Below are 12,941 nucleotides of genomic sequence, written 5' to 3'. Positions count from 1 at the left end.
GCAGGTTAGTTTGCATCCATTTTCTAAGGTGTTCTGTAAAATCATATGTCTGTAATGACATCTAAGGTAGGCAATGAGCAGCAAGGGAGATAATACTTAATACATAACACAATGGTAAGGCAGTAGTAATGGTTTATTTATTGATTCACATTCACACATCAATTATTAGGTAATGATTAGCAAGGGGGAAAAATACCACAGAACACATATCGAGCTGACCTTATTGAATATGCTTCTCCTTCCAGGGTCCACCTGCCCCGGACCAACACGGTTCCCCGGACCTGGCTCAGGCCCGGATGGTTGCCGTCCGACGCAGGAAGCTCAGGACGATCCTGAAGGAAGCGGCTGTTTACGCCCTTTTCCTGGCCGTGGTCATGCTAGCTGCGTACGGACAGAAGAATCACATGGCCTTTTATATGTCCAACGAGGTTCAGCGACTAGTTGTACACAATGAGGAGATGTCTTTCGAAGAGGTAGATATCAACTTGAATCAACTTTTCATGTCAACGATGCAATTTCAGCTGAAACTGTATAACAAAAGCATATCATGTACCCTAAGAATCCAATCAATGGCCATTTTTATGCTGCTGATATTGGCATGGATTTTAAGAAAAATCTTACTCTTCATTCATTGACATTCTAACTTACCCATCCCCAATCATTTGATTTTTTTTATTGTCATGACCACCATATTAGGTGAGTGATGCAGATTCCTACTGGACCTGGCTGGAAGATGCAGCCATCCTAGGTCTTTACCCAGACGCCTCTTCAGCCGTCCTGGACCTGCCTGCCTATCGCGTAGGACCGATACGGCTCCGCCAGGCTAGAGTCAAGCTGGGTAAGTTGTGATGCATCGATGCGCTTTTTACCATACAACATCATCAGACTTAAGACAAATGTGGTTCGAACTTTGTGAAAGACATTACGCCTGGTAGTTGTTTTTCTTGAGGAATCATGACTTACCATATACATTGTAGACTCATATATGTCTATCAACGATACAATTATAATGTTAAGTCAATCATCATGTAAAGTCAGGTAAAATAATCAGTCCATGCGCTTTAATGATCTTTTCCATTATTGATGGTGAAATGTTGAACCGACGTCACTATAGTTGGGAATAGTTTTAACGTATCATCTATAATTGTACACGTGCTCCAGATCCTGACTGCCTGACGACAGTGTCACCAGGAAACCAGACATCAGAGTGCCACAGACGTTATGATTACTTCAGTCAGGACGAAGGGCGCTACGGAGAAGGATGGTCGCCGCTACCCACAGTCAACATCACCGCTTTCAACGGAACCAACGGCACCGCAGAGATAGCAGATCAGAACGGCACAAGTCCGTGGGAGTTCCGGTCGTCTGAAGACTTATATGGTAATCGCCAAAACCTGTGTTGCCATGAAAGCCTTTTAGCAGCATTTTGTCTGCTATTATTTCTAAGATCACTTGTTTCATATTTCAGAATTGCCCTATGCGGGAGACCACGGCGTGTATTTCGGCGGAGGCTACGTCGCCGACACGTCCAACAACGCGTCACAGACAATTATGACACTCGAAGCTCTTAAGAACCATGGCTGGATTGATAGAGGTGTGTATCTATGTAAAAATATATAAAATACAGCAATTTTTAAACCAATGTAATGGCAAATTACCGATGAAAACTTGCACTTTTCTAGGTTAAATCCTCTTGCCATGTAAATGAAAATAAAAACAAACATTATCTTTTGGTCAGCAACCCGAGCGGTCTTCACCGACGTCACCCTGTACTCGCCCGACTCCAACCTGTTCTCCATCGTGACCCTCCTGGTGGAGTTCACGGCTATCGGGGCCGGCTTCCCCCGCTGGGAGGTCCACACTGTCCGCCTCTACCGCTTCCACGGCGGCTGGGAGGTCTGGATGTCGCTCGTCTACATTTCTGCACTCGCCATTTTCACTTTGGTCTTCGCCATCAAAGAAGGTTTTTATTTTGTTTGATATTTTTAAAGATTTTAATATGATAGATATGCCTCAGTGATGATATGTTAGAGATAATACTTCGCATACAGACAGAGCATTGATCTTAAGATTCAGTTTCAATTCTATTCTGTGGTCTCTTGAAATTTTGGTATATTGACTTAAATGTTTGCAACTGAAACCAAATGAACATTGATTTTGATTTCATTTGTCATAACAGTACGGAAAGCTTACAACAGTGGAGCCCTGTACTTGATGGACTTCTGGAACTGGATGGAACTGATCATCATCCTCCAGGCCGTGACGGGGGTCGCCACCTACTTCTACTCTGAGGCTGTTCTAGAAGATGTAGCAAATGACAGGGAAGATAACACTATGTCCGGCTTTGGTCTGTCTGGACATTTCGTGAACTACAGGCGCGCAGCCGTCTGGGACCAGGTCTACACTTACGTCATCGCCACCCTGTTGTGCAGCGTCACTCTCAAGATGACCCACCTGCTGCGTTTCAACCATCGCGCGTCTCTCCTGATCCACACCCTCAAGCGCAGCGTTGGTCCACTCTCCGGCTTTTCCATCATGTTCTTTCTCTACTTCTTTGCCTTCGCCGTTCTGCTTCATCTGACGTTCGGTCTGCGCATGCTCGCCTACAGTTCCTTTGCTCGCACATTCGAGGCGATGGTGACCATCATAGCTGGTGACCTAAACTTTGAGCAGATCTCTACAACTACTGGAAATCTTGGAACTTTCATTTTGTTTCTGTTTGTTTTCGTCTTCAACATCTGTTTGATCGGATTCTTCGTGGCCATCATTGACGAGTCTTATCATAGCGCAAAGGATGATGAGCAGTTAGAGAAAACTGACTACGACCTGAAAGGGTTTTTCAAATATCAACTGCAGAAAATGAAGCCAAAGAAAAGGGGAAGACAGGATGATATTTATAACTCATCTATATCTGGACCTGGTTATGATGAACTTAAAGTAAACGTGATGAAGAGGTTGAGAACAGTTTTTGAAGACTTAGATGAAAGATAAGATGGCAGTTCCGCTCTAAAGTAGGAATTGTGTACTTCCTTTGTTGGTCATTGATTATTCTGGTTCTTTTTAAAAGATTTTCAGACAATTTTGTTTATTGCACTATGATATGTCCGTTCTACAAATATGAAAAATCTTTTGTTCCAAAAACTATAATTCCATTGCAACCCTGTGATTGATAAGTCAATAATCATAATCAAGTGTGTGGGAAGATATTACATAATCATATTTTACCTTAATAATGAATCTTATTTTGTCTACTTTACTTTTGTATATATATAGCAACACGCAGTAAGTCCAATAGGTAATAGATATGGCAAGAGACTGATACCCCTCGACAAAGGGTTCGATATTTATATACAAAACAAAACGTAAAATGTATAGAAATGTATGTATGTGTGTGTATGTGTAAACTCTGTATATTCATTTATATTAGCTATATATTGTATTAAATGATATTGTAGATCCGAATTCGCTCAGTTACCCTTATGCTTACTCATATGAATAACCTATGTTTTGCATACTCATATGAATGCCCCGATGCATATGTATGTAATCATATAGATATTCTCAAATTTACTTTGAGTAGCAAAATTCACATAAGAATGCATATGGATTTGTTTGTTTATAACTTTTATATAGTAGTCCACGTTGAATATACAAAACGACGGTATAACATTCAAAGCTAAAGCCAGAATTACATCTGACATGATTAAATATAGTAAGACATAATGTACAGCTATTATAGTGACCATATGAGATGTATGCCCCAGCATGGTCATTTATTCAATGGAACACATCATAACGGCTTACCGCACAGAAAGTTGTCATTTAAATATCACGTATAAGTTCTGCTGTGCCCTTATGCACAGACGGGTCTTTAGTTTCATCTACAGTTGTTCTTTACAGGTTGCGTGCATGTTTATATAAGTCATTTTCCTCGGATTCGGATATTTTGCATACTTTAACGCTTCATGAAGGTTTGAAGGACTTTACTTTAATCAAGGAGGTTACTTGCTTTTATGAATTAAAATTCTGATGTTACTTCTTGTATGATGGAAATAAAATGCATTTAAACATGAAACCATTTTCTGTTATTATTTATTTGTTTCTTCCCGTATGGGTCTTTGAAAATCATCCTCATAAATTTAATGGGTTGCCATGGAAATAGTTTTAAGAGCACAAATGGAACAGTCCAGTGACCTTTGAGCTCCATAACCTATGACCCATGACGTGTGCATAAAGAGTGAGCATTCCATTCTTCGCTTGGCGCCACAATCTCCACACGAGTTCCCCATACCTGCTACTAGAACTCCAACACAACCGTCAAGATGGTGAAATTTATCGAAACCAAGGTAGGTGACACTTTTCAGAGATATTACAGTTGCAAAACGTAGTGTTATTGGAGACACAAAAAGGGAAGAATAGTATTTTTTTTTCAACATCTAACGTTACAAGCAACAGGCACAAGTTTCAGCATGTGATGTTGTCATACGTTGCCGATTATGGTTACAAATTCGTTTTCCCTTCGAGCTATCGTGGACTGGAAATCTTTCTTAGGGGCCCTCTTCATTATGTAGTATTAAACACTTCCCAGGGATATAAAATCCTGAGTAATTCGGATGTACGTTCTATAAACATGGTTACAAAGCTTCGCCCCCCTCCCTCTATTTGTATAGCGTGCACCGTTACCAGTACTTGTACTAGTACCGGTAGTACAAACAAATTAAATAGTCCGAAAATTCTTGTTCCAACGTCTCAGACTGCTTTTCAGTCGTAAAAAGACAGATAACAGCAGACACAGATGCAAATTGTGTTTGTATGTGTGTGTGTGGTGAGAAATGTTTAGTTTTGTTTATCTAAAAGCAACGTTCAGGTTGCATGGTTACCTGTTAGGTTTGACCTACATTTATTTCCTCATACGATGCAACTTCTAGCGTACATTTTAAGAATCTAGTTCCTATTCGGTTCTGATTTACATTAGTCACTTTCTAAAAGGGAAATGACTCATACTGTCATAGTGGATTCTGGGTGTGGCATGGGTCCCTGGTAACTAACGTGGAAGAAAACACAGAGACAATAGCCAGGTAAACAAACACCTGGTTAACATTACAGGTGGGCATTATGTGGGTCGGTTTGGGATAAGGCACTGTATTTTTGTCCAAAAAATTGAATCATGTGTTGATTAAACGGCACTGTTCTTGCAGCACTTGTTGTGTTGTGACCTCGAAGTGAAGAGGAAGTGGGTTGTAGAAAATGTGCCGAGTCATGGTACGCTTGCATGCTTTGCTGACTTATGCTGACTTTAGCAGTCACGCTGGTTTTAATGGGATAAAATCTCTAGGGACTGCTGACTTATCTGTATCTATATAGCCGGTATAACCGCAATTCGGCGTAACACACCAGCTTTCAGCGTTCGACTTATGCTGACTTTAGCAGTCACGCTAGTTTTACAGGGATAAAATCTCTAGGGACTAAATAAGTACTGTGTAACTGTTACATTAGAAATTGGCCTGTATGAAGTGAACAATTTGTGCGATTGAAAGTAAAACAAAGGTTATATTCCTTTTTTTTGGTGTTCTTGAAATTCAAGTATTCTGTACACTAGTGAACAATAGTACATTTACCCTATAGCCTACAAAAATTAATACTAATATTAGATAAACAGTTCTCCCACTGAAAAATAAAAAGATTTAAACATGTGTCAGAGACTGAGGGAGCTGAAGAAGACTGAGTGTGCTTTCAAGAATGGTATGCTAAATCAAAGTTTTATGCTTTGCTGACTTATGCTGACTTAAGCAGTCACGCTGGATATCAGAAATCTCTAGGGACTAAAGAAGTACTGTGTTACATTAGGAATTGGCCTGTATGAAATGGACAATGTTTGCAAAAAGGTGCCATATTACATGGTGGTCTTGTGTTCTAGTTACAGTTGGGGTTGTTGACCAAAGGTTCAGGGTTCACATCCCTAGCAGTCCCTGATCTTGTGTGTTTGGGACACGAAATGGGACACAGGCAGCTATTGCTGGTGTCGTGACCCACACACGTGATATACTAGTACCCGTTTTTACGCTTGGGTGGAGTGAGAAAAGTAGTGTAAAGTGCCTTTTTCCTGAGGGCACAAGATCGGTGGCGTCAGTGGGATTCAAACCTGGGACCACTGGGTTCTGGTCAGAAAACCCAGTGCCGTTACGCCACAGGCACGTTTGGGACGATGATGATGATGAAGATGATTATGAATGGTTTATTGAAAAATAAATCCCTCGCAGCCTATTAGGCTGAATTGCAGATTTGACAATGTTTAAAATTCATTTCTGTACAACATGAACATGGCAACATTATTACATAAAAACATGGTAACATTATTATATAAAAGTGATAAACAGACGTTTGGCTTTGCATAAGCAAAATCTAAAATATACTATTACAAAATGAGCATACACTTTAAAAGCCTTGGTAATGTATAAGAAGTTAAGCATTTAGAAGTCGAACAATGTATACGTAGGATATGGGAGAGTTCTGTCCTGCATTCGATAGGTCGATATTTGTCCCTGCATTTGACTGCATTGTTAAGAAGTAGAGGTCACTCATTGCATTGTTTATTGCTTGAAAGTAGTGTATGTTTTGCACTCCTGTACGTTTGGGACCACATCATGGATGCTCTTCCCTGTAACAGGGTATACATATGAATATTTTGCGTTTGGGAATGCATCTATAAGCAGCGACACCTGTGCTGCAGTGCAATGTGAACCAGTCAGAATTGCCTTGAAGAAGGTAACAGATGATCACCGAAAAGTCGGTTGAATAAATCTCTTGGTTGTGTAAAAAGAACTTCTTTTTATTCAATAAATGAAAAAAATTCCTTTTTTTTTTGCAGGCTGAGTTTGATGCCCTCGTGGCTGACAACAAAGACAAGCTGATCGTGGTGGACTTCACTGCCTCCTGGTGCGGACCCTGCAAGATGATTGGACCTGTGTTTGAGGTTCGGCTCACTCACATTCACTCACTATCCGGTTTAACGTTTTTAGTTACATAGTTGTTTCAAATTTGAATTCATTTCAGGTATATTTGGCTATGGTACTATGGTACATCCTGCTTTCTCTGCTTAGCACTCAGCAAAAAAAATTAGGTGCACAGAAAGAATTTGGGGTGCACCACATAAAGTAATGTTCAATGTCAGCAAAACATAAGTTAAAGTTAAACGCTACTGCCTCTCTTAAGAACTTCAGCCTGTAATTCTATCCAGCTAACTTCAAGTTTCAACCAAGCAATACATCAAATAAAATACAACAAAAGGTTGTATTGCTTTTTCTGATACTAGTGTACAAGAGAAGCTTCACCCTATAGAGTACAAATTAAACTGGTGCACCCACAGCCAGTTAGTAGCAATACGAAATGATATTTAGGTATATATATATTTATTACGCTGCTTTTTAGACTGTATTTACCACTGTTTATTTATTTGTAGTCTATGTGCTTTGTATTGTCTTGTGTGTGGGCCACGACACCAGCAATAGCTGCCTGTGGCCCACGTGTATTGTATCGTTTGCAATTTCAATAATTACAAATCACAGCCAAAAATGAGGTGCACAGCTTCAATTTTGGGTGCACACAGGTGCACATGCACCCAGTATTTCGAGCCCTGACCTGAGTTCAGGTATTCCGAGGGTACCCACGCTCCTCCGCAGCGTCGAAAATAAAAAAAGATCGTCAGCTTACCCACCCAAATAGTGTTGGAAGCCTTTGTGTAACACCTGCAATACATAAACTGGTCGCATGGTAGCGCTATTTGGTTAAACTGCGCATCCTGGGACCGAGAAGAGGGGGCCTGCTTGCGCAAAGTAACCTGGATACGAGATGGTAGCTGTTTTTTTGGAGAATGCCCAACTCCCTCCCATGGCAAAATAGGGTCCGTGACATAACTCCCCTCCGAGCGCAATGTAGAGAGGTAATCTTAACACCCTAACAGCGCCAACGATAAGGTACTTTGTAAATCTCCGTTTCTTGCAACATAACACACTTGAGCAACATTTTACCCCCACAAGATAGCAAACTTGCGTCTTGTTTTCGACGTGTTTAGTTAGAAGAATTAACGACTACCAGTGTAGAAGGTCGCCCGTTACGTACTTGTGTACACAACTACGCGCGGGGGAACAAGAAAAGCACAAAAGAAAACAAAAACGACAGCTGTGAATTCCAGAAGTTTATTTTGTTGAGCTTGATCGGCAAGAATGTGACATAATTCTAAGCCCACGATTTAAACCTATGGCTTCTTCACGGCGCTGGGTACGAGCGTGGAGGGTACCTGTGGTAGAATTAGTCCTTGCCTTACCATAGAAATGGCAGACACTGACCATTTCCCACTTCTGATGTTCATCAAACCGTAATTTCATCACTTAATGACCTGCAACCTAATAAAAAACCTACGACCTTGACAATTTCATGGAGGTGTGATGTCCTTGAAAACTTGTTGATTTTGCGATCTTTTCTTCGATTCTACATCTCTAGTGGTCTCCCATTGGTAGCTTTTCTTTGCTGATAGTTAGTAATTATGTTTTTGTTTTCTTTAGAAACTGGCTGAGGAGCATTCTGATGTCATCTTTGTGAAGGTGGACGTGGATGCGAATGACGTAAGTAATAGTGCAAGTAGTCAGCTTTGATGCTGTGCCCAGGTGTAAAGGCCTCCTTGATTGTTCTCACGAGGTGTTCCCTTTGGCGCAAGCGGTAACGCAACTCTGCTCTTCGCCATCTGGATCAGATTCTGTGGGCCGGAGTTCGATCCTACGGTCGGCCACAACTAGGACGTTGTAAAGGATTGCATTCGCCATCATGGATGCTGACGTAAAGCTGGCGGCCACGTCTATTTCATATTGTAGAATTATTGGCAACAATCGGAACGGAAAAAGAAAAATACGTTAATCTGCTTAAGGGGGGGTTGGTGGAGATTTCTAGATTCCCTCCATGATTATTTACTCATTTTATGTATCTGAATCTGAATTTTTAAAAGATATGTATAGATAATCTACCTACTACCTGCTGGGACACATTCCTATCTAATGATAATAATAAATGGTTTATTGGTCCAAAATTACCCATGCAATGGCAGCCAATGCTGAATTGCTGCAGGGTTTACAACCACATAATACACAATAATACACAAGATACACATGTACATATATGCTCCACACTTGCACTTTGTGGAACTGTCGCAAGGGTCTGGGAGGCTGCCAGCAAGTGACCTCAATACGACCGTCTCCAACCGAGGTCAGGTACCCATTCACACCTGGGTGGAGTGAGGAAAGTCGTGTAAAGTGCCTTTCCCAAGGGGACAACATCGAGTCATACCGGTGGTTTCGAACCCGGGACCTCTCGGTTCTGGGCGAAACGCCCTACCGATTGCGCCACACGATGCCACAAATATATTAACATCTGTTTTCTATACTCCCTGCAGGAAACTGCCGGAGCCTGTGGCATCTCGGCCATGCCTACATTCCAATGCTACAAGAATGGCCAAAAGGTACGCTGACTTCCATTAACCTCTTTTTAGCCTCTTCCTTTGGTAATTGTGAAGGTTTTTCTGTTCCTGTTTATGTCTGGTATAGGGTACAGGTATATGGTACATGTAAGGGGTTGCAGGTACAATGTATAGGTAGGGTTTTTTTTTTTTTAACATAATCTTTATTCATTTTTGAAAAAAAGACACTACAATACAAAGTGGATATACAAAAAGCAACCTAAGCCAGGAAAGATATTTTGCATTTTCCCAACTAAATTAATTTAGGGGTTAAAGATATAGAGTACTGTTATAGGGATACAGGTATGGGGGTACAAGTATAGTGGTACATGTGTTGGGGTACAGGTATAGGGGTACAGGTTTATTATGAATGAATGAAGACCTTTATTGCACATACATACCCACTGGGTTCAGTACAGGTCACAACAAAAAACATTACAGTTTGCAATTACATACATATATATACAATGATAATCTAGCACTAGTCTAATGATTACGTCAATTTGGCCTCTTCTCGCTTCTTAGTAATGGTGTAAATATACGTACAGGTGTGTTTAATAATAGAGGGTTTGTCTAAAGCCATTAAGAATATGAATTTTTCCGTTTGCCAAGACGTATGAAATGAGGAAACCTACATTGAATTAGTTTATAAAGCGCAGCTCTCTCTTCGTTGTATAAACAACATTCTACTAGAAAATGTTGCTTGTCCTCTATCCTATTTAGATTGCAATATCTACATTTTCGTTATGTTGAGCTAATTTCGTATTTTATTTTGCAGGTTGAGGAGATGTGTGGAGCCAGTAAAGAAAAGTTGGAGGCGTTGGTGGCCAAGCATAAGTAATGACTCGCCAAGACCTCACCGAGAATCTGCGGGTCTAATCACTAATCAGATGTGGGCATGATAGAATAACACTGGATTTGAAAATTTGTACTTAGAAGTGCACTAGCAAAAGTAGTTAGAAAATGCACCTCAGTTTTTCTCTGAAGTACTATTGTTGTTTTAAATTTTGGTTGAAAGGTTTTTGATAGTACATGTATTCACACCTGTACTGATTTGAATGTGGTTTGAAGTCAATTCAATGACTCTGAAAGCCCAGATTAGGAAATGCTGATTATGTAGTTTGAGAGTCACTGTCATCAGGCCAAAACAAATTATTTCCAAGGTTTTCAAACAGTTTGACATAAAAATTAAGCCAGGAGACAAATTAAAGCTGAGTGCTGGGAGGGTTTGGATCTAAACTCACTTCAACTGTATGAACCATGTGATAGCCTTGTCACTGAGGCTGTTTTCATGATTATTTACTTCTGTAGCATTATTCTTTTTATATCTGTGTGCCAACAAAAGAAATATATGTGGCCTTACCATCTAACAACACTCTAGCTAAAAAACGAATCATGTTCAAAATCAGCTTCAAGGATTTATGAAATTATTATCGTGATGAAATTATGATCGTACCACACAGATTTATTGTGGTTACTATAGGTGTTTTCTTTCTGAAGTATTACTTCGGCTCAAAATTTGGTTATGATATGCTGAAGGGAAGGTCATATACATATGGCCTCCTTCAGTCAGTATTGACCATGGTAAAATCCTAATTCACAACAGCCCTACAGCATCAACTATGCCACAGTCTCTGCCACAAAAAACACATAGGGAAAGTCATACTTGTCAAAACTAATGAAAATTGGCTGAACATTTGGCAGATAGCAATACTCTTGATGTGAACTTGTCAATGCACATATAATGGTAGTCACCTTTATTAAACTAACGCTGCATTTGAATACCCGAGATCTGAAACGCTATATTGATGTAACATCTGTGCGAGGTTTGCTCTACACAATAAAAAATAGTGATTTTGATGTGACTCCTTGGTGTTGATTTTATGTGTCACATATTTTAGTGTAAGCATTTGCACAGCTATTAGACCGCAGCAGTTTAATTTGTTGGTTTTTACATTTTAAAGGAAGAATATGCAGCAACAGGGAAAAAATAAAATTGGCAAAACGTAAAGAATGATATGCTTATTCAAATTTCAGCTTGAAGAAAGCAAAAAAAACTCATCCTGGTACTCCCATTGTACAGTATATGCACCTGTTTGTTGAAAATCATCATAAGTGAACTTTTTACCTATATTTATACTTCTGTCATTCAGGAGTAAAAGTATATACCTTGAATATAAAAGCATTGGCAACAAAAACTAAATAAATTCATTTAGGATATTTTGCTAAACTGATAAATTGTTGAATAGCTTTAAGCAACTTTATACTGAGTAACAATTTCCTGAATGGGAAGTGTCATGATTTTTACCTTCGCCGAGAGTCATGAAAGTGTGTGTGTATGTGTGTGAGAGAGAATATGTTTGTGTTTGCATGTGATATCAACTGAAAGCTTGCAGTTCGTGGCCAGAACTTTATTTGCAGTAGTGGACTTCGACGTCTGGTACATTAACATATGAATGAAAACTAAGCACACAGGTAGAAAAAAAGTCAGCATTACTATTGATGAAGGGAAGATTCGTGCCTTCAGGATAAAAGAAAAACAGTTTGAAATTTTCCTCTAGATGCTACCTAAAAAGATGGGTTTCTTTTGCGTCATGTATGGAAGCCTCAGGGCCGTGACTTAAAAGCAAATATGGCCCTGTGTTACTCGCCAGAACCAACCCAAATTGAGATTAGTTCACCCTAATCCAACATGCCATTAGTGCATTATCATAATTTACCCAAATAGGTTAGTCTGCTCTAGATTAAGTGATATATCGGAGCAAGACAACGACAGGCATGATTGTTATACGTAAAAACATTATATGCCTTCTTCATTTTAAAGATGTCCAAATATATATATGAATCAAATCGTATATTGGGGAGAAATCAAACGTACCTTTTCAAACGTTTCGGTTGTTGGACCACAAACGAAAATTCTACAGAGCTACTCTGGGTTTCAGACAAGATAATCCCGAGTTATGTCGTTCCTTTCTTGGAATGACAACCTCCCAGTTTCGGGAGAAGATGTCAGCCCAAGTGGGTTGGCATGTGCGAGCCTCGGACGGCTGAGCTGAGCTGTCCTATGGCTTAGGAGATCACTAGTTCTCTGTCTGGGAACTTAGTGTCTCAAAGAACTGGGGCCCTCCGCGGTGCCCTCAAGGCCGGTCTGGCCACGCCAGGCTGTGTCGCAGAACGTAACGTAACACGATGTCGCATTATGTCGGAATTACACGGAAAACACAAATATTGTAAAATTTCGTCATTATAAGTTTATTTTCCCACAATTTCCCAGACTCTTCTTGCCCTCCCCTCAATACAAGCTTTGATATTGTATGCATAATCCTAATATCGCTATTCGCGACCTTTTATGCCCCAACCCCACCTACACTCCCGCAAATCTTTACAGTACCTTAGTAGCATGCATCTTTCACTCGTGGGGACACCAAAAATATCG

At 40.1% G+C, this 12,941-nt stretch overlaps 2 protein-coding genes across 2 annotated transcripts; both read left to right on the top strand.

Moving 5' to 3' along the window:
* The first annotated feature begins 1,551 nt into the window (after positions 1 to 1,551).
* Positions 1,552 to 3,231, top strand: LOC136445066 (polycystin-2-like). Its single transcript, XM_066442920.1, has 3 exons — positions 1,552 to 1,594; positions 1,739 to 1,963; positions 2,180 to 3,231. Exons 1-3 carry the CDS (start codon positions 1,552 to 1,554, stop codon positions 2,989 to 2,991), a joined length of 1,080 nt encoding a protein of 359 aa, XP_066299017.1. The 3' UTR covers positions 2,992 to 3,231.
* Positions 3,232 to 4,211: 980 nt separating this feature from the next.
* On the top strand, positions 4,212 to 11,370 carry LOC136444569 (thioredoxin-like). The gene is made up of 5 exons (XM_066442179.1): positions 4,212 to 4,346; positions 6,869 to 6,973; positions 8,562 to 8,621; positions 9,443 to 9,508; positions 10,284 to 11,370. Exons 1-5 carry the CDS (start codon positions 4,323 to 4,325, stop codon positions 10,344 to 10,346), a joined length of 318 nt encoding a protein of 105 aa, XP_066298276.1. The 5' UTR covers positions 4,212 to 4,322; the 3' UTR covers positions 10,347 to 11,370.
* The last annotated feature ends 1,571 nt before the right edge of the window (positions 11,371 to 12,941 follow it).

The sequence above is a fragment of the Branchiostoma lanceolatum genome, chromosome 11 (assembly GCF_035083965.1).
Source record: "Branchiostoma lanceolatum isolate klBraLanc5 chromosome 11, klBraLanc5.hap2, whole genome shotgun sequence".
In the NCBI taxonomy this organism is placed as follows: Eukaryota; Metazoa; Chordata; class Leptocardii; order Amphioxiformes; family Branchiostomatidae; genus Branchiostoma; species Branchiostoma lanceolatum.
Note: the sequence above shows the minus strand (reverse complement) of the source record. Positions and strands in the feature narration are given on the sequence as shown.